General features: G+C 40.3%; 1 protein-coding gene across 3 annotated transcripts; it reads right to left on the bottom strand.

Annotated features, from left to right (window-relative positions):
* Positions 1-336: 336 nt before the first annotated feature.
* LOC143026592 (small integral membrane protein 14) lies at positions 337-21,369 on the bottom strand. 3 transcript variants are annotated; one of them, XM_076187241.1, is made up of 5 exons: positions 21,215-21,369; positions 13,449-13,556; positions 13,178-13,226; positions 1,843-1,985; positions 337-698 (listed from the first exon to the last, which is right to left on the bottom strand). In XM_076187241.1, exons 2-5 carry the CDS (start codon positions 13,521-13,523, stop codon positions 663-665), a joined length of 303 nt encoding a protein of 100 aa, XP_076043356.1. In that variant the 5' UTR covers positions 13,524-13,556; positions 21,215-21,369; the 3' UTR covers positions 337-662. The 3 variants fall into 3 exon arrangements, with proteins under 3 accessions (XP_076043356.1, XP_076043358.1, XP_076043357.1); XM_076187243.1 differs by lacking the exon at positions 21,215-21,369 and adding an exon at positions 20,977-21,050 and having other exon boundaries at positions 13,449-13,554; XM_076187242.1 differs by lacking the exon at positions 21,215-21,369 and adding an exon at positions 13,873-14,036 and having other exon boundaries at positions 13,449-13,554.
* Between the last annotated feature and the right edge of the window lie 1,131 nt (positions 21,370-22,500).

The following is a 22,500-nucleotide window of genomic DNA, read 5'->3' as shown; positions in this document are numbered from 1 at the left end:
TAACTTTCATTTTATTCTGACAGTGGGTTTTTCATGATTATTCTTTACAAATGTGCCACTACATTTTGTCCAAGTTATGTATGTATGTATGTATGTATGTATGTATGTATGTATGTATGTATGTATGTATATATATATATATATATATGCACATATAAATATATATATGTTCAATTTCTGAACATCATAAATCTATTTCAAATTTGTCATTTCTTACACTATACTACAACCAATTTTTTCATGCTTTTGCAAAAACCATTTGACATGCTGGTTTACAACTTAATCTAACAATGGTTCTTTCAACAGATTCAATTTTTTTGGCATTTTAAATGCCAATTTTAAAATTCCAGCTTCTCTGCTACCAAAATACAACCAAATTTAGCATTTTGGTGTCAGTGTTATACAATAAACATGTTGATATCTTGTGAGTAAATCTACACAAGCATGAATATAGAACTGGAGTAAACACAACTTGCACACAAAAAAATACATTTACTGAACATTTCTCTTGTCATGTGTACTTAAAAGAGATGGTGGCTCCTCAATGAGGTGGATATATGTGAGTGCAGCAAAGGTCACTTGAAGACAATCCAGTGAGGGCAGTGGTATGAACTAATCAAGGAGCAGTCAATATTTTCCTATTTCTAACCAGGCAGTTTCAGTTAGTTCATGGATGGAGGTGCTGGGGGGAAGCTGTCCTGTTAATGCAGAGATGATAAAGTAATTTTCTGTACAAATAATAACACAAATTCAACATAAATTAAAGTTGATAATGTATTTCCCTAGAACATAATGACAAAATGCTCTACAAGGCTATGCACCTGATAATGACAAGTTTGCTGTTACCAAGTGATTCAATTAGCTCAGAAACCTCACAGAGATAGTAATGAAAACTATCTTGAGACCATATTGTTCGCTGTGTTTTGCAACTTTAGTCATTTATTCAATTAGCTACCAAGTAATTCTATTAAACTGGGGGTGGGGGGGAGAACCCTCTTAGAGCAAAAGGCTTCAATGGTGTTTGAAAATATATGAAAGGAGAAAGCTGTATGTAAATGAGGGCAAGAGTAAGGTGATGAGATGTACAAGAGGAGACAGTGGTAGCGATTGTCCCACAATGCTGTATGGAGCAGGGACTTGTTTAAGGGAGGCAAAACCGACAGAGCCTAAATATGTTTGAGATGAAGTATTTAGGAAACATGATGGGTGTTATGAGGATGGACACAGTGAGAAATGGAGGGGTAAAATGGAGAGTTGGGGTGGAAAGAGAGCTGGCAGATAGGCTTCACCAAAGAATATTGGGGTGGTTTGGGTATATGAAAAGAATGAGTGAAGAAAGACTAGCAAAAAATGTGTGAAAGGCAGAGATGGATGGAGTGGAGTTATGGGGAAGACCAAGAATGTGATGAATGGATGGGGTGAAGAAGGCCTTGGGTCAAGCAGGGAGAGAGAGGGCAAAAGATAGGTGTGAGTGGAGAATGGTTGTGAATGGATGATAAATTGACATGGCCCAATGGGATTTCTTCCTTATCTGCTCTGTAAATTCTTGATTGGATGTCACAGAAGGATTGCCTTCTATTAAAATGGGGAGGATAAACCAGCTTCAGCTGTTGGGCCTTTCTGTGGAACTGCTATGTCTTGCTACATTGCTTCTGACCTTAGCAATGGACAGTGGACAAGGATGACCCTTCATCCACATGGAGCTCAGATAAAAGAGACAAGTTCACTCCATTTGCCTCCGTACAAGGGAGGTAGCCTGTACATTCCATATATAGAAATTATTCCACATGTTAAATCAGTGTTTGAAGTATGTGTCCCTTGTACTATAAATAGTCTAATTACCTGGTTGTTGTTTCTTGGCTTGGAATCTCCATTGAAACGTAGGAATGAAGGTCGTAGGAAGAAAAGGGCAAAGGCAAGGATGGTGCACACTACCATCAGCAGAACATTGTCCGAATTTCCATCATTTGATGATGGTCCTGGTACTGAAAGAAAATTTAGTGTAATGTCAAAATCTAAACTAACTGAGTGGTATGAACAGTAAATATCATGTGTCCAGTAACATGAAATAAAAACACATTTCCTATTGTCTTCAAAATTGATATCTAATCTTCAATCCTCAATCATCATTTTCTTTTAGTTTCATAATTTATTAATTGTTTTTCATAGAACTCATGGAAAAAACTTAACAAATTCATACTAATAATATAACAACTACCAACCAAAAATACTCAAACTTATATCAAAGAGCTAGAATTATGGTTGACACAAAACAGAATGTTTGCAACCCTTACAATTCCTCAGTAACCTTGCTTAACCTTGTCTACCATGAATCAAGGAAGCACACAGTGGTCAAAGTCAGTCAATGTCTCCCACTGGACAAACACCCACACTTATTCAGTTTCATATTTGACACCTATGGCCTTCACTCCTCATACAAAAGACCTCATAGTAAAGGCAAATAAGAAACTGAACATATTCAGAACACTTCCAGCCAGCTTTCTCTTTTGTACTTATCCTTGAATATCTATTTCTCACACTTTTCATTTCACACAGACATATACTTGGTCCCTTTATAATCTTTTCTACATTCCATGCATTGCTACACATGACCCCAAATACTTAGAGCTCCACTTCCTCAAGCTTCTCACCCTTTACATTTATATTCAACCTGCCACCATCAATATTCCTTGTACATCTCATCATTTTACTTACATCCACATTCATTTGTAACTTTCTTCTCTCATAAACCCTTCTAAATTCAGTTACCTTGATCAAAACTAGTTCACTCCTCATGCCCTTCTATTTTCACACAACAATTCCAAATTTTTGCCTAGTATTCTTGCAATAATCTCCCTTACCATCCTATTCATGTACACATTGAACAACAAAAGTGATATCACACAACCCTGATAAAGCCACACACTCACCTCAAACCATTCACTCTATTTCCAACACTAACACATGCCCTACTATCTATCTATATACCAAGGGCTCTTACCCCTTCATAAGGGAGGTAGCCAAGTCAAAAGGCAAGTACTCACTCCCACCCATTCCACTTTAATCCACCATCCTTTCTTCCCTCTCATCTTAGCTCCTCATGGATAACAGATCATCCCTGTTTCCTCCCAATTCCCCTGGGTCAGAAATAATACAGCCAGAGACAGCACGTCCACAGCATGGCCACTTCATTTAATTAGTGAGCCCCCTCTCTGTCCCCTCATGCAAAAAGAAGAGAAGACAGGGAGAAACCTCTTCACTCATACATAACAACTCCCTACCCCCTCCCCACCCCCCTCCCTTCCTTGCATCACAGCCACTCCACTCACCCCTATCTCCAGCCTTCTCACTTCCTTGTTCAACACTCTTGCTCCACACTCCTTCACCCAATCCATCTATTTCATCCTCAATCATCCCCTCAAGTTCACTCTCTCTACCTCTGCCTTCCATACCTCTTTAACTAGTCTTTCTTCACTCATGCTTTCCATGTGTCCAAACTATCCCAATACTCTTTCATCAACCCTATCTGCCATCTCCTTTTCCACCCCAGCTCTCCTCACTTAATTTCTCACTCTATCTAACCTTGTAACCTCTACCATACTTCTCAAGACACTTCATCTCAAATACATTTAAACTTTTCCTCTATGTCTCTCTTAAATTCCAGGTCTCTACCCCACACAGTCCTGTTGGCACAATCACTCTTTCATATTGTCTCCCCTTTCCATCCATTCCTAAATGTCTCTTTTTCATGACATTCTTCAATCCCCCAAGGAATTTACTTGCTTCTCTCAGTTTACAACTTACTTCTACAGTACTCAACAAGAAAGTATGGACGGGGCCGCCACCGTTCGTACTTCTTTGTCCAAAATGAAAAACCCTAGCAGGGGGGTAAATGATATGGATAAGGAAGTGCGAATGGACAAGTGGGTGGAGCTAAGGGTAGGGTTTATGATGCATACTATCAATCATGGTGGGATGAGGAAACAAAGAAGGTTGTAGAAGAGAAAAAGCGAGCATTCACGGATTGGTTGCAAAAGAGGACGGGGGAGTCATATGAGACGTACAAAGAAAAGAAAAGAGAAGTAAAGCAAAAGGTAAGGGAGGCGGAGAGGAGAGCAGATGTGAAGTGGGGTAGGAGTATGACAGAAAATTTTGAAAGTAATAAAAAGATGTTTTGGAAAGAAATTAAGAGAGGAAGAGGAGGCGAATCAAGTAGGGAAGAAAAGGTAAAAGGTACAGATGGAGAGTTGATAATGGAAGAGATGGCAGTGAGGGGAAGATGGGCAGAATATTTTAGGGAGTTGCTGAATGTGAAGGAGGATAGGGAAGGAAAGATAGCTGCAGTGGGAAATACGAAGAAAATGAGAGTGATGAGTGAGGAGAATGGAGGAGAAATAAGGAAGGATGAGGTGAAGGCAGTTGTAAAGATGATGAAAGCAGGTAAGGCACCTGGTCTGGATGGATGTCATGCAGAATGTCTGAAAGGGGGAGGTTCAGTGATGGTGGACTGGTTGGTGAGGTTATTTAATGTTTGCTGGAGAGAGGGTAGAGTACCGGAGGACTGGAGTAGTGCCTGTATGGTTCCTCTTTACAAGGGAAAAGGGGACAAGTGTGAATGTAGTAATTTCAGAGGGATTAGCCTGTTGAGTGTAGTAGGGAAGGCTTATGGGAGAATCTTAATTGAGAGGATTAGGAGAGGAACAGAAGGAGTAATTGGTGAGGAACGGTGTGGATTTGGGACGGGTGGAGGTTGTGTAGATCAGGTCTTTGTGGTGCGACAGATATGTGAGAAAGCTATAGGAAAGGGGAGGGATGTTTTTTGGGCTTTTATGGATCTGGAAAAGGCTTATGATAGGGTAGACAGAGGGGCGCTGTGGGAGGTTATGCAGATTTGTGGGATGGGAGGAAAGCTTTTGGGAGCTGTCAAGAGTTTTTATGTGAGTAGTAGAGCATGTGTTAGGATTGGAAATGGAGAGAGTGAGTGGTTTGAAGTAAAGGTGGGACTTCGTCAAGGATGCGTTATGTCGCCCTGGCAGTTCAACTTATACATGGATGGGGTGGTGCGAGAGGTGAATGCTAGGGTAGTGAGTCAGGGATTGGAGATGGTTAAAGAAAATGGAGAAAAGTGGGAGGTGAGCCAGCTGTTGTTTGCGGACGACACTGCGCTTGTGGCAGGGTCAGAGGAGGGATTGAGGAAGCTGGTGGCAGAGTTTGGGAGAGTATGTGATAGAAGAAAGCTAAAGATAAATGTGGGTAAAAGTAAGGTGATGAGATGTACAAGGGGTGAAAGTGGCAGTAGACTGGAAGTGAACATTAAGGGAGAGTGACTGGAGGAAGTGGATAGTTTTAGATACTTGGGTGCAAGTGTAGCAGGAAAAGGTGGAGTGAAGGTGGAGGTAGAATGTAGATTGAGAGAAGCGAGTAAATGCCTTAGTGGTTTAAAGAGTGTAATGAGAAATAGACATTTGGGAATGGATGCGAAGAGGAGACTGTATGAAGGAGTGATTGTGCCAACAGCACTGTATGGGGCAGAAACGTGGAACATAAGAGAAGAAGAGAGAAGGAGTTTGAATGTGTTTGAGATGAGGTGTCTGAGAAGTATGGTGGGGGTTACTAGGCTAGATAGAGTGAGAAATGAGGAGGTGAGGAGGAGAACAGGGGTGAAAAAGGATTTGGGAGATAGGGTTGATGAAAGAATATTAGGATGGTTTGGACACATGGAAAGAATGAGTGAAGAAAGACTAGTAAAAGAGGTATGGAAGGCAGATGTGGAGGGAGTGAACATGAGGGGACGTCCTAGGATGAGGTGGATGGATGGGGTGAAGGGGGCTTTGGGGAAGAGGGGAATGTCTGTTGAAGAAGGAAGGGAGAGGACGGAAGACTGAGGTGAGTGGAGAATGGTTGTATATGGATGATGTTGTGACTGTATGAGGAGGAATGGGCGGGGGGGTGGGGTAGTATGTGTGAGTAAATTTTGACGCAGCCCGAAGGGATTTCTCCCCGTCCTCGCCTTATATGCAAAGGGGGACGGAGAGGGGGGGTCGCCGATTAAATGAAGCGGCCTTGCTGTGGATGTACTGTGTCTTGCGACACTGCTTCTGACCCAGGGCGGTGGGCAGGGTGCAGGGATGACCCGTCATCCAGGAGGTGCTCAGATGAGAGGAAGGGTGGGAGGGGTGTGGAGTGTATTTAGGGATGAAATGGGTGGGAGTGTTTTTATGCCTTTCCCTTTTTGGCTACCTCCCTTGGAAGGGGGAAAAAGCCTTGGTATATGTATGTATGTACTATCAATCATCCCTCAGTTGCCTCTTAGCTTTCGTGGGGAGGCTTTTTGTTCCGTGAGTGTTCTGGTGACGCCACCTAGGTGGTGTTTTTTGCAGACAGACGTGCTTTCTAGCCTCAATATGGGCAAGAACAAGTATTTATCACAAGAGACAATAACTCAGATCATAGCTTTACATAAATCTGGTCACCAAACAAAGGAAATAATAGAGCAGGTTGGGGTTGGCAAGATGTCTGTGTGCAAGTGGGTTCCCATTTTTAAGAAGGAAGGTGGCTGTGACACACCTGGTTACAAACCAAAGAAAAAGTACCCCAAAAAGACATCCCCTCATGCTACTAATGTTATCAAGAGACAGTTAAAGCATAATCCACGTGTTACTGCCAGAAAAATAAAAGAAAGTAACCCGGGACTCTTTGGGGAGGTTGTGTACGAACAGTTAGCTGCTGCATTCACGACCTTGGGTACAGAAGCCACCGCCTGGTGAAGAAGGCTCTTCTCACTCTTAACCAGAGGCGCCGTAGGGTCGAGTTTTGGAAGAAATATCTTCAGTGGGATGATGACAAGTGGCTGGATATTCTCTGGACCGATGAGTCCACCTTTACTGTGACTGGCAATAGGGGTGGAAATGTGTATCAGCATGCAGGCAGCGACCCTTTTGACCCCCGGTACGTTCAACAAACAGTGAAACACCTGATTCTCTCATGGTATGGGGAAGTTTTAGTAGAAGATGACTTGGGAGCCTTGTTGTACTACCGAAAAATGTAAAAGTGAACCAATATGTTTATTATGAACTCTTAAATGACCACCTGGAGGATTCTTTTAATAGCTCAGGTACTAACATCTTTCAACAAGATCACGCCCCAACCCACACAGCTCATAGTGTTACTCAGTGGCTTAAGACTGTCATATACTTTACATAGCAGACTGGCCAGGCAATAGTCCTGACATTAACCCAATAGAAAACCTGTGGAACCACATTAAACAAGACCTGCAGGGTAAAGATACGAGCTCTGTGCCCAAGCTCGAGGCAGCCATTCACCAATCCTGGGCTAGCATAACCCCTGCACATCTTGCCAAGTACGCCACTTCCATTCCAAACCGCCTTCGTGAGATCATTGCACGTAAAGGCCACCCATCAAAGTATTAGAGGTGCAAAGTGAGCTTTTGTTTATTGATTTATGACTCATTCATTCTCCTCATCACTCATTCTCGCTAACCGTTCGTACTTCCTTGTTGAGCACTGTACTTCTCCTCCCCTTTTCCTGCCACATGCAACCCCAAATACCTAAAACTATCCACTTCTTCCAGCCTCTCTCCATTAAGACTTACTTCCAACTTATTACCATCCTCTCCCCTTGTACATCTCATCACCTTACTTTTACCCACATTTACTTTCAACTTTCTTCTATCAGATACCTTCCCAAACTTCATCATCAACTCTCTTAATCCTTCCTCTGTCCCTGCCACAAGTTCTAAGTCATCAGCAAACAACAACTGGCTCACCTCCAACTTTTCTCCATTTTCTTTAACCATCTCCAGTCCCCTGCCCATTACACTCGCCTTTACCTCCCACACCACTCCATCCATGTACACATTGAACAACCATGGCAACATGACACATCCCTGTTACAGTCCCATCTTAACTCAAACCACTTGCTCTTTCCATTTCCAATTCTAACTCAGACTCTACTACTCTCATAAAAACTCATGACTGCCCTTCACAGTTCTTGCCCAATCCCATATATCTGCAAAACCTTCCATAGTACCTTTCTGTCTACCCTATCATAAGCCTTTTCCAAGTCCATAAAGGCCCAAAAAACATCCTTACCTTTTCTTAAGCTTTCTCACACATCTGCCTCACCACCAAAATATGATCCACACAACACCTACCTTTCCTAAACCCACACTGTTCCTCACTAATTATGCCCTCTGTTCCTCTCCTAACCCTCTCAATTAAAACCCTCTAATACACCTTCCCAATTACACTCAACTGATCCCTCTGACTATACTCAACAAATTGATTCCTCTGAAACTATTACACTCACATATGTCCCCTTTTCCCTTGTAAAGCAAAACTGTACAAGCCTTCCTCCAGTCCTCTGGCACTCTACCCTCCTTTAGACACATATTAAAGAACCTCACTAGCCAGTCCACTTTTACTGTGCCTCCCTTCATCAAACACTCCACATGACACCCATCTAACCCAAGTGTCTTACCTACTCTCATCATTTTCAAAAGTACTTGCACCTCATCTTTTCTTATTTCTCCTCCATTTCCCTCTCCCATCATTGTCATTTCCTTAGTGCCTCCCACTGCCACCACCAATCCCTCCCTATCCTCCTCCACATACAACAGCTCTCTAAAATACTCTGACCATCTTCCCCTCACCACCTGTCCATCTGCACCTTTTACCTTTTCTTCTGATTCACCTCCTCTTCCTCTCTTAACTTCCTTCCAAAACATCTTTTCATTACTTTCAAAAAATTTCTCTCATACTCCTCCCCATTTTACATCTGCTCTTCTTTCTGCCTCCTTTATCTTTTGTTTAGCCTCTTCTTTTTTCTTTGCACCTCACATGTTTCTCTCATCCTACTTTGCAACCAGTCCCTGAATGTTCACTCCTTCTCTTCTGTTACCTTTTTCACTTCATCCCCCCACTACTCACTACTGTATTCTTCCTTCTATTCCCTCCCATCCTCTTTGTTCCATACACCATCTTTGTACATTTTGTCACTCCCTCCTTGAAACCCCCCCATTCCTCCTCCACTCCTATCTCTCTTCTATCATTCACTACCACCTCTCACACTTCTCCCAGCTTCTCCTTGTACTCCTGTTCCTTTTCTTTCTCATTTAAACAGTTTACTCTAAGCATCTTTCTACCTTTTTCCTTTTTCCTCTTTCTTCACCTATCTTCCATTCTCAATTTACCTTCCATCAAAAAATTATCTGATATTCCCCCACTCTCTTCCTCCTCTTTTCCTGGATATCACTACATGGTCCATTAATGCCTTATCTACCACCCTTAAATCCACCACCTTCTCCCATGTGTATCTATGCTTGACTTTTCTTCCTAAACACTGTGTTAGATATCAACTCTGTAAACCCATCTCCACCATCAACTCTCCACTATGATTTTTACCTGGCACTCCACACTTCCCAACCACTCTTTCTATTGGGTCATCTCTACCCTAACACTGAGATCTCCCAAAACCACTACATTGACATTTCTCCCAAATCTCCCTAAACACTCGTTTAAATCTATCCAAAAACTCTCATTCTATCCAATCTAAATTCAAATCTATCTAAAAAGCATTCATTTAAATTAAATCTATGCAAAAAGGATGACATGCCTTACTACTCCAATAAAACTCTTGACTGCTTTCAACAGACTTCCCTCAATTCCATATACCTACAACACACTCCACAAACTTATCACATAACCCTGTCATACACCATCTCTAAGTCCATGAAAGTACATTTTTTCCTTACCACTAACCCTTGACCTATGCACCCTCTTTTCCCAAACCTGGATCAAAGTGTTATTAAGTACTTCAGAGAACAAGCTATGAAGCACACATTCAGACATTATCCCCCTCACTGGTTGTCCTCTGATTTTGTTGTTGTGAACCCTCAACCATGCCCTGTTCTTTACCTAAACCTTTCAATTAACACAAGCCCATACATTTTTTTGACCCCATTCAACAAACTGAGCCCTCATATTAGTCTCCTGCTTGTATAGTGCACAGGTGCACTACTTATTATGTTCATACTTGTCTCCTTTTTACTTGTATAGTGGAATGAAATCCTTTAAACCATAGACACCAACCATTCCTCTACTACTACAGTATTCCATCTTTTGTCAGATATTCTACATGATATCCATCCTATCCAGCTGCTTTCCAAATTTCATTTCTTTCAATTCTACTTGTATCTCCCATTTCCCATTAACCTTATCAATCTCTTCCACCATCAGTCTTTTTCCTATCATCTCTCACTACCACAATAAAAGCCTCCCTGTCCTACTCTACATTCAGGAAATCATTGATATATTTTGTCCATCACCCTCTAACAGCCTTCTCTTCCATTTACAATTGTCCTCTCTTCATGACCTCACTCACCATTTCACCTCCTTCCAAAGCATCTTTTTATCATTTCAAAAATTCTCAGACAAACACACAACCCTGAGGGACTAACAGTCTCACACTGGCCCCAAGATCTCTCCCTACCAACTTCAATTGTAATTCTTCCACCTTTTCACACGTGGAGAATTGACACTGATCAATGAAATACATACCAGATCTTCTGAAATCCCAAGATAACATCAACCACATAGCCTCAATGGAAGCCAGTCTTTTCACATGTATTCCTATTCAAGAAACTATAAACATCATTACACCTAGGTCCTTTATTCCAACACTTGCCAACCACCACTTGTGTAAATGTTTGGGCCCAGGATATAAACCTGCTTTAGGAATTGGTGGTGTTTTAAGTCTTGGGTCAATTCCTGAAGTTGATTTATGTTCTGGGCTCAAACATCCACACAAGTGGCTGTTGGCAAATGTTGGATTAAGAGACCTAGGTATATAAAGAAAGCGTACCACTCACAAAAGGTTCCTTTCAATATCCTAGAGAACACCCTTTGACACTTTCGTCTTGCCTGTACCAAAAAAGTCCCCTTCATAGAGAACTGTTCCAACAAGTTGACGAAGTGGCAATGTGATCCCCTTGTGTGTCCCACTTGCTAATGGTTATATGGGAGTAGTTGAAGAACAAGTATTTGAAGGGAAAAGAAGACCTAAGATGTTCACTAGATACATTGATGACTGCTTCCTCTCCTTTGCTGCCTAACAAGTCCTTGAAAACTTCATCCAGAAATTCACAGAGAACTCTGTCTTGCAATTTACTACAGAATCCAGTACAGAAGGAAAGCTCCCTTTCCTACACATCTTCACTGACATTAACAATACCAAAATAAATACCTGTGTTCACATAGGCCAGGAGTGGATGCAGTAGCAATTACAAGAAAAGTGTTGTTGCTGCCTTTGCCAAAAGAGCCATTACACATTGCAGTACCTAGCAAGATACCCATCATGAACTCAAATGCATCAAGTAACTCTTATCCAACAATGGGTTCTTTGATGCAATTATCCAACATGGCATTCACTATACAAAGAACGTCACTGAGGGTACCCCAAAGCAAAGTGACAACCATGAAACTATTAACATCTTTTATAAGAAGTTTTATAAAGAACCGAGCAAAGATGAGGAAAATGCTATTGTAGCATAGTCAATTAGGGAGTAACTCCACCTCCCAATATCAAAATAAACTTAGTTTGCTTTTACAAGCCAAACAGAACAGCATCACTTATGATGAAAAACATACATACATATACCAAAGGCTTTTTCCCCCTTACAAGGGAGGTAGCAAAAAAACAAAGGCATAAAAACCATTCCCACCCATTCTATCCCTAATACACTCCACTCCCCTCTATCCTCTACCCTCTCTCTTATCTTGACACCTCCTGGATAAAGGATCCCTGCATCTTGTCCACTGCCCTGGGTCAGAAGCCACATGGTTAATGCTGGAGAACATAGTGAGAACAATGTAGTGTATAAACACATATGCCAGAGAGGGAATTGTGCATCCCTTCAAAATATTAACACTGGATTCACTAGAACTTCTTTGGAAAAAAGACTACCAACACCGTTACAACCGTGGGGCTTTTGCCTACTAAACAGAACAACATGACAAGAGACCACCAGCAGTAGATCTGAGAGATCATCTACTGAGATCATCATCTCCATCATCTATAGGATAAATGATCACTGTAGGTTACAAATTGCAGCTGTTTTAATAAAAAAAAAAAATCAGACCACCATCAAATACCCAGCAAAACCATTTAGTACTTCCCTCAAATAAACAGACAAGAACCCCACTGTGACAGGCTGCTCACAACATTTAATGTACAAGAATGTCACAAGCCTCACTGGAATAAGTCATTTACACTCCCAAGCATATAGACCCCGATTATATACATCTTAAGTATTCCACCCCCAGCTGAAAAAGAGGTAAGAAACCCCAAAATCTGCAGACACTAGTCCAACAGATGAATATTAGAATCTTCTGTTCCATGTTGAAGAATGAGTTGCAAGAGAGAGAATAAAAAATGTCTTCCACAATTTTGAGTGATCAGCTACAGAGATTGTCAGAATGTCAGCACCCATCCAATTTGACAAGAATTGTATCAGAGAGATCATTCCAGGAATAATAATACATATATTCAGGTATATACCAACAGCTTTTTCACCCTTACAGGGGAGGTAGCCAAAGTCAAAGGCATAAATCTACTCCCACCCATTTCATTCCCACATACTCCACTCCCATTCACCACCCCTCCCTCCTTCTTTTCTTGGCTCTTCCTGGATGGTGGGTCATCCCTGCATCTCGCCCACTGCCCTGGGTCAGAAGCAATGTAGCAAGACACAGCACATCCACAACAAAGCCACTTCATTTAAACGGTGACCCCCTCTCTGTCCGTCCCCTCATGCAGAAAAAGAGATGGGGAGAAATCCCTTTAAGCTGCATCAAATATCATTTACACATACTCCCTCACTCCCCATCCACAGCCATCCATGCATCACAGCAGCATCCATACACAACCATTTTCCACTCACCACTATTTTCTGTCTTTTCCCTTCCTTCCTCAACAGACATTCCCCTCTTTTCCAATGTCCCTTTTACCCTAGCCATCCATCTCTCCCTTGGTCACCCCCTCATGTTCACTCCCTCCACCCCTGTCTTCCACACCACTTTTACTATTAATGATAAACATATAATCTGTATGCAACACTTTATCTGGTATAATTTAACAGTATACTGAAATGTCTACTCACATTCATTCCAGCATTCTGTATCTGTGCAGTAACTCTGAGACTGCCTCAACTGCAACAACAAAGAATAATCAATATACAAACACAATTACACAAAAATTATACTAACTGAAAAGTTTTATAATAGAAAAAACAATAAACACAGAAGACTGTATCTGAATCTTTCCATTACACATACTTGGACAACAACATGTTTTTGTGGCAACTTAATTTATAATAGTTTTTACTAGAATGGTGTTAATTAAAAATAAAAAATAAAATAAAAAAAACTTACCAGTGTGATGAGTCGCCTCATTGCCATCTCATAAGTACAGATGCACTCACATGGGTCATAGCCTTCATCTGCCATTTTTATTGTTTTTCTGTTTTTTTCTAAAAGCCTAATTATATAAAAGAAAAATTTATATCAAATTCAGTTCCTGAGTAAAACAATAATCTCAGTATTTTTTCCTAAATGACATCTCTTTAGTGATACACCTAGGTCTCTTAATCCAACACTTACCAACTGCCACTTGTGCTGACATTTGGGCCCAGGACATAAACTCACTTTAGAAATTGGTGGTGTTTTATGTCCTGGGCCAATGCCTGAAGTGGGTTTATGTCCTGAGCCCAAACATCCACACAAGTGACTGTTGACAAGTGTTGGATTGAGAGACCTAGGTGTACTCTTTTTATAAAAATTAAAAATCCATACTTACACTGACGACTATATAATAATCATTCCAACAAAAATATCCTATAAAAACTAAAATGGCTCAGAAACTAAGCATATATGGTGTCCATCACATGTGAACACTACATCCCTTTGCATAGTTATCTCCAGTGCAGTGACTGTCTTTGGACCTGTGAGAGAAGCACATCTTTGAGCTGTAGATTTACATGAATTTATTCATATTTTAAAAGTTTGATGTACAGAAATACACTTCCAATAGATTTGCATAGGAGGCCAGCCACTGCAGTACTTGTAAGTGAAGACAACTTTTCTTCATTGGTAGAATGGATATAAAGTGTGTTAAATCAAGCTGCAAAGACTAGTGAGTGGGGTTCTTAAATGGTCTGTCCTGGGACAACAAATGGTGACAGTATTTTATACGTTAAGTTGTGGATTAGACATACAAATTGATGGTCAGAAGATCAGCTGAGTAGGAAAACTATGATTGACCAATAAATTGAGATAAGAAATATTGACACTCCTAACCATTTGTTAATAACACTTGAAGCAAAAGAACTGCAATTACCAAACCAATAATAATCATAGCACTTTAACTGTTACAATGACACATCAACTGGTCATATAGTAAGGTTTTCATGATAATTATTTTCTTTTCATCTTAGCTCCTTGTGGATGAAGGGCCATCCCTGCCCACTGCCTGGATCAAAAGCAATTCAGCAAGACACAGCACATCCACAGCAGGGTCCAACAGCTGAGACCAGTTCACCCCAATCACTTCAATGCAAGATGACCTCTACTCCTTATCCAGTCATGAATAATTAGAGAAGACAAGGTGAAATCCTTTTGGGCCATATAAATTTACCATTCATTCATAACCATTCTTTACTCACTCCTACCTCTTGCCCTATCCCTTTCCTGGCCAAGACCCCTTTCACCACCATCCATCCATCTTATTCTATGTCTTCACTTGAAGTTTACACGATCTAACTCTACCTTCCACATTCTTTTATCTATTTTTTCTTCATTCATTCATTCCATATGTACATACCATCCTAGTATTCTTTGATCAACCCTACCTACCAAATCCCTTTCCACCCCCACTTTGTCTCACTTCCTCATTTCTCACTCTATCCATCCTCATAACTCCCACCACATTTCAATTTCTCCTTTCTTCATTCCTTACACTCCAAGTTTCAGCCCAATATTTGTGTCATAAGCACAATCACCCCTTGATGTAGTCTTCTCTTCACATCCATCCACAAATACCTATTTCTCATGACATTTTCCATTCCTCCTAGACATTGGTTTTCCTACTCCACAGCTTACCTCTAACTCCCCTCCTCCATTCCCTGCTACATGTGACCCTAAATACTTAAGACCATACACTTCCTCTCACCTCTCAGACCTCAAACTCTCTGCCACTCTCATCCCTTGTACATATCACTTTAATTTTATTCACATTTACTTAAATCTTTCTTCTCTCACATTCACTCCTGAATTCTATCATTAACTGCTACAGACCCTCCTCTGATCCAGCCACAAGTACAGTGTCATCAGCAAACAACAACTGGCTCACCTCACACTTCCCTCCAGTCTCACTAACCAACTCCAATTCCCTGGACATCACCCTCATATTTACCTCCCATACCATCAATGGATTTATTAGGCTTGTTTTCTTGTTGACTTTTGTTGTCAGAGCTTTGATATGTGGGATGAAAGAAATATGATTATCAAACATAAGGCCTAGAAGTTAAGGTTCTTTTCCAATGAAAAGGTTTGGTCATTTATTTTCAATACACTTTAATTCATGGTTGTCTGATGTAATCAATGTCACTATTAATTTCTAGGGTTAGGCTTCCATTCTGTAAATTTTGAGCCACTGTTTAAGTTTATTCATGTAAACTTGGGTGTTCTTTGCTGCTATTTTGTATTTACTATACTGAGTTATTACTATTAGGTCACCTGCATATGAAAGAACATTGGTGTTTAGTTCTGCTTCTAGGGCTGGGTGCTAGTGTCCAGCTTTCAAGCAGCTACATTGAATGTCAAAACAGCAAAGAAGGGGTGGCATCACCCCAAGAAGACTGATGACAGTTATCTACACACTGCTGCCAAAAGAGAGGTACAGCCTTGAGGGGCCAGCACCTGATCTCCAGACTGGGCCAAAGAATAGGTGGTATTGATTAATAATTGGTGATAAAATACAAATCTAGCATGTTATGGTGAGGTGTCCAGGGTAAACTGTTTCTTTACAAATCACCAGGCTTATGATCTTAAATCAGACTTATTTTCTCAACAATAACCTACATCCACATACAGTCAAGAAGTGTTGATAATCATCCCATTTTCAAAAATAGTGAAACACTCTGGACATGAGGTAGATTCCTAGTATCCAGCTCTCAATATCCTTCTCACAGCCATAACTCACTGTGCAACCTTGTGGTTATATTTCAAAAGATTAGCAACCCAGTGCTTGTCCAAGTTGCCCTCAAAGTCCAATAACCTTTTCTGGAACCAAATATCATTGGTCCACAACTGTGATCAAAATACTTTTTCCTCATGTGCAGATTTGCCTAAGACTTGTACAAGTGTCTTTCTGTGCTTCAATCACTTCTGACTACAACTATATCATCAGATGTTTCAGTGCCATATTTTTGTCCTATGATTTTAAATGTATCAATAATAACTCTACTATAGCTATAGTAAGCAAGCACTCATTTGTTCAGTTTCTCATCCTGTCTCAGTATCTTTTATAAGGTATGGTACCCATACCTGAGTTATGTACTGCCTAAATTAGGCCAGAGAAAAGAGGATTGGAAGACAGCAATATCCAGTGACACTAAAAGTCTAACTCATCTGGTTAACAAGTTCACTGGGTCTCTTAATCTTATCAGCTTTGTGGTTAGAGATAATTTTGTTACTTTCAATTTCTATGCACAAATCTTGGTGGTCACCACCTACATTTTCTCCCATGAAAATATTCTTGCCTGCTAACATTAACCATTTTCTTAGTCTCATGAAATTGTTTTTCCCTACATTAAAAGTAACAACCCAACTGTCTGGGGCCTGCCATGGCTCATCTGGTAACACATGAGGATTCTGTGTCTGCTTGAATCCTGGCTACAGTACAGAGATTAGGATGGGCATCTAGTCTGAGTAACGGCCCCCAAATGCTGCTCACCTTGGACCTGAGGTGATTTGGACACCACTGTGTAATACATTAACTTCCTTTGGGTATCATCACTGTAGCGACACACCATGGACACTTTCCTACATTCATGTATGAACAGTTCTGGACCACTGACATGGGTGAGGTCTAAGCAGGTATCAGCCCCGCAAGCCATGAAAAAAAAATATATATATACTGTCCGTTCAATTCCTCAATGGATGAATGTCCTCTTGCAGGAGTTCACAATCTTTGCTTTTTTATTCTTCTGAAAACCTTCATGTTTTCAGCATAATGATAAATGTGATTGTCTTCCTGAAGTACTACAGGCTGCCAATGTATACAAGAAAAAGTAGAGGCCCCAGAATGAAGCCCTATGGCACATAATTTTTCACTTCCTCAACTCAAATGATTTCCTATATACTACCACTACTGTGTCAAAAAAACTTGATCCAATTAAGTTATTATTGATGATGTGTGGCTTGTCAGTTTTACCAGGAGTCTTCTACAGGTCACCCCATCTAAAACTTTTTTGAAAACTCAGTATGAGAAGGCCCAAGAGGTCAAAACGTCTGGTTCTGAATAAAACTCCATACTCTAGCCTTAAAGCTATATTGACACCTCACCTCCATATCTCAGTATGAGTTGTCTATTACCTCATTCCCATCTAGCACCTTGGACCAACAATTTATGACCTTAAGTTGTAATTCTGTTGATCAACAAGCAAGGGATTCATGTTATTTCTTAATGAAGCAATCCATTCAGCCCCATATGCACCTAAAATTGGGCTTTCACTATGGATATCCTCAGTATGAATCCTACAGTGGATCAGAGTTATTGATCTGTATGATGTTTGCCATTTCCCACTTTTCAGGATGTCTGTCAGTTTGGAGAGACCATTCAAAGATCATCTTGAGGGGTGACAATATCATTATCTTATACCTTTAGGTATAAACCATCTGGCGCAGGGGATTTATATTTCTTCATTTTACCATTGGCTTTAGCACTATCCCCTTCATTGATATAGAACTCCTCAAGTCTTGGAGTACATCATCTTTGACAAATTCTGGTAATCTCCCTCCAGTTTGTCTATGAAAGCCTAATGAAGAGTAGTGTTACCTGGGAACCATGGGTAACAGACTGACTGAGTGTCTAACACTTCTGCTTTATCCTTGTCACTTGTTGCCCTGCCCTTAATGTCAATGTGTTGACATAAGTCCAACACACCTGAGAATTTTTCTTAATATCTTAAGTGACACAGTCTTCTCAACCTGCTGAATACATTTTCTGGTTCCTCTCCGAATTTGACAGCTAAGGTGTCAGTGCCCAAGTGCTTTCTTGCAATGAACTCCAAGGAATTCTACCTTGCCTCCAATTCCATGGATTTTGAAGCAACCATCCTTAGGTTTCTGTCCCCTTCTCGATACACATTCTGTCTCTGGATCAAATTTACTCATGATGAATATTACTTCAAATTTACTCCATATTTCATCAGCAGTCCCAGGTCTTCTTTTTTTCCAATTCACTTCACCATGTTTCCCTCATACAGCATAAAAATTTCCCTTCTCATTTCCTGCACCATCAAACTGTACTTAAAGCCGAAAACTGAATAATTGCTTTTGCCAAAAACAATGTCCAGTTCTAGTATACATACTTTTTTTTTTGAGTGGAAACACCAAGTTTGATATAGTGATTTTTTTTTTCTTTTTCCCACAGTCTAGTGATTCTGTTCAAACACTGGACAACACATTTGTCTCTACCCATTTTCATGTACTCAAATTCATAAGAATTGTATTGAAAAGGATTTGCTTGTGGATGCCATATAAGTGTTGCAGCATATTTTTGGCTGGTAATAATCACTCAATATTATTTTTCCGTCTATTTCAATTTTCCCAACCTCACATTCCAGTTGTACGAGCTTTTTCTAGGTAAAACTCCAGAATCACACAAATAACTATATTTAACATGAAACTTATGTTGTCTAACAGCATTCCATTAAAAAAAAATAGATCTTTCAAACACAAAAAGAGAGAAGTAAAAATTTTATGGAATAGAATTTTAAAGAGAGGATGGGGCAGTTCAAACTAAGACAACAGTTTTTGGAAAGAACAATCATGGTTTTCCCAACTTCTAAACCACCATGACAACATTATAGACTATGTAAGCAGCAGAAAATGTTTTGATATGGTATACCTAGATTTCACTAAAGCTTTTGATAAGGTAGATCACAGGGTGCTACAACACAAAGTGAAAAATATGGGCATCCCTGGAAAACTGGGAATTGGGCTCCATGAATTCCTAAGTGATAAAAATAGAAAGTAATAGTGGATGGAGCGCAGTCAAAAATCTCAATGATAATCATTGAAGTGCCACTTAGTCCACTGCTCTTCCTGGTCATGATAAGTGACATACACCAATAGGTAAGAAAATATAGTGTCCTCATTTGCAGATGATACCATGATCTCTCAAGAAATTATAACCAGAGAGGATTCCGAAAGATTACAAAAAGATCTAGAGGCAGTTTACAAGTGGTCAAGTGAAAACAACATGGTGTTCAATAAGAAATTTGAACTGATAAGATATAAAATGAAAACATTAAAGATACTGGTACACAGTGGGTGCAGAGGAAATAAAAATAAAGGAAACACTGAGAGACCTGGGGGTGTCGATGAGATATGACTGTGGCTTCAAAAGCACACATAACTCATGCCACTACTGCTGCTCCCAAAATGAGTGCGTGGATCCTCCAAATTTTCAAGACCAGGAAGCCCCAGCAGTTGCTACCTTTATGGAAAACTCTTGTGGTGTCCAATCTAGAGTATGCATGCCAGCTCTTCCCATAAAGTCAAAGAGATACAAGAGTTTGAACAGGTCCAGAGGGTAATCAAAAGGTTATTCAGTGACTCCCTGAACTACTGGGCGAGGCTAAAAATCCTCAAGCTCTATTCACTACAGACACAGAGCTATATAGTGATTTACATCTGGGAAATCCTGGAGGGCACAGCACCAAACCCATCACATAAAGGTGGTATCAAAGGACAACATCACCCCAGGTTTGGTTGAACCTGCATAGAAAGGTTCAAAGGCAGCTGCTCCCAACGACTGAAGATGACCCAGGAGGAAAGCATCACTTACGCTGGCCCCAGACTCTTCAAATGTCTCCCAAGTGTGATAAGGAACTTAATGGGAGTCAGCATGGAGGTTTTCAAGAGGAGGCTACACAAATTCCTGGACAACATCCCAAATTAGCCTCCAATTTCACATGCAAGCCCAACCTCATGAGGAGCGGCAACGTACTCAATCACATGAGTGTCTCTGGTCCCCTCAACCCCCTATGTATGTTTGTCTGTGTGACTTAATATAGAATAATAACCTGATGAGGACCACAATGGAAATAAGCGTTCATGCTTTTTGTGTTATCCTTGGCAATTTACATTTATTATTTCGAACTATGTGTTCTTGTCATTATTTGCACTTCATGTACATTGATTTATAGCCAAATAAAGTCTATCTATCTATCTATCTATACCAGTTCCAATATGTGAGGCTTGAGCAGAAATGTGGGAGCAACGTGTCCACAGACTGGCCATGGTGTTAACACCAAACTCTACAATACAAGAAATTTCTGATGTCCTAGTTGAGTTCCTACATATGGCTGCAACCTGAATGTTTCTAGCTCTACATGAGTACAACAGCTGTACTCTCAACAATGCTCTGTAAATTGCACTATCTAGCACGGTATGCTACTGCTATTCTTCCTTCGATTTCATGTACATTCACTGAAATTCCTGATATAATAATTCCTTTTTTTTACGCCTCTTCCTCATTCTCTGTGCGGGTTTCCCTCATTTTCTTACCCTCATACAGCATTTCCCTCAATAAATTGTGGTTCAACACACCAACTTATAACCTAATTTCACATGTATTAAGTTATCATCCCTATATCAACATGGGTATACTTACTCCACAACCTAAAAACAGTACTGACATAACACTACGTGTACGAGTTACTCCCACATCCTGTTTACTCAGCCGTATTTTTTATCATTCTGATTATTACTCATTGACTTCTCCAATAATTATCAACTGAAAGAAAAAAACAACGCCTTATGAATCTATCAGCAACTTTATGATCCCCATATATCTCTTTCAGCGAGCTTAGGAATAAAAAAATAATTGAAAAATCTGATATAACTTTCCTTGTGTCCACCAATGCAAACACTGCCTTCCTATTTACAAACACTGCCAGCTGGTAAAGGCGACATTCAGGTTTATCGCCTTGGTTTTCCTTTCTTTTCCAAACGCTTATCTAATGATTCATATATATGCAGATAAATATCACAAATCGTTTTGCGTTATTTACTGCTATTATTATCACTTGCATAAAAATTACAACGAAGTAACTTAGGTGTAGAGGAATTAAATTCTATGTCGCTCAACCAATCACAGACAGAGAAGTCAGCGTAGCTGATATCGTCTCTAATGTAATTTCTCCAGCAGGAATAAAAGTTAAATCTTGATTTATCCCATTTCATATTCAGTTAAATAATTTCCAATATATTTCTAACACAAGTTTTTTTTCAAGATATATATCTTATTTCCTAAACCCATGAACAGGTGTCAACGCTTTCGAATTTTACCTGTGATCGTTGTTGTGCTGCATCCAGTCACTGAATTACAGAATGATACATTATTAGAATTGAGGTATGTTTACTATTACATTGTAATATAACTTTTAATGTACAGTTAATATTTACTCTTCTTATTCCTGAAGTACTTGTCGCCTTCCTCCCAATATGTAAGTTTTATCAGGCGGGCTATAGCTTCTTATTTGTCTTGGTCCCAAATTCCCTGTTTTGTTTTACACTCAATATTCATCTTCCACAATTTCCAGTTCGAGATCATAATTTCACTAAAATTATTTTTACATATAACAAAGGCTTCCCACCCCCCTTACAAGCGAGGTAGGAAAAAAAAAACCTTAAAATCCACTACCACCCATTCCATCCCCACAAACTCCACTCCCATTCAACCCCTTCCCATCCTCTTATGTTGGCTCCTCCTGGATGACGGATCATCCCTACATGCCGCCAACTGCCCTGGGTCAGAAGCAGTGTCGCAAGGCACAGCATATCTACAGCAAGGCCGCTTCATTAAATCGGCCACCACCACCCCCTCTCCGTCCCTTCATGCAGAAATGGAAGCGACAGGGAGAAATCCCTTCGGGCTGCGTCAAGTTATTTTTCACACTCACTCCCTCACCCCCCATCCTCCACCCACTCCCTTTCATGCATCACAGCATCATCCATACACAAACATTCTCCATTCATCCCTATCTTGTCCTCTCCCGTCCTTCCTCAACACACATTCCCCTCTTTCCCAATGGCCCTTTACCCCATCCATCCACCTCATCCTTGGTTGCTCCTTCATGTTCACTCCTACCTCTGCCTTCCACACTTCTTTTACTAATCTTTCTTCACTCATTCT

The sequence above is a fragment of the Oratosquilla oratoria genome, chromosome 6 (assembly GCF_046742065.1).
Source record: "Oratosquilla oratoria isolate Oo_2021 chromosome 6, ASM4674206v1, whole genome shotgun sequence".
In the NCBI taxonomy this organism is placed as follows: domain Eukaryota; kingdom Metazoa; phylum Arthropoda; class Malacostraca; order Stomatopoda; family Squillidae; genus Oratosquilla; species Oratosquilla oratoria.
This window is presented reverse-complemented; position numbering and strand designations above follow the sequence as displayed.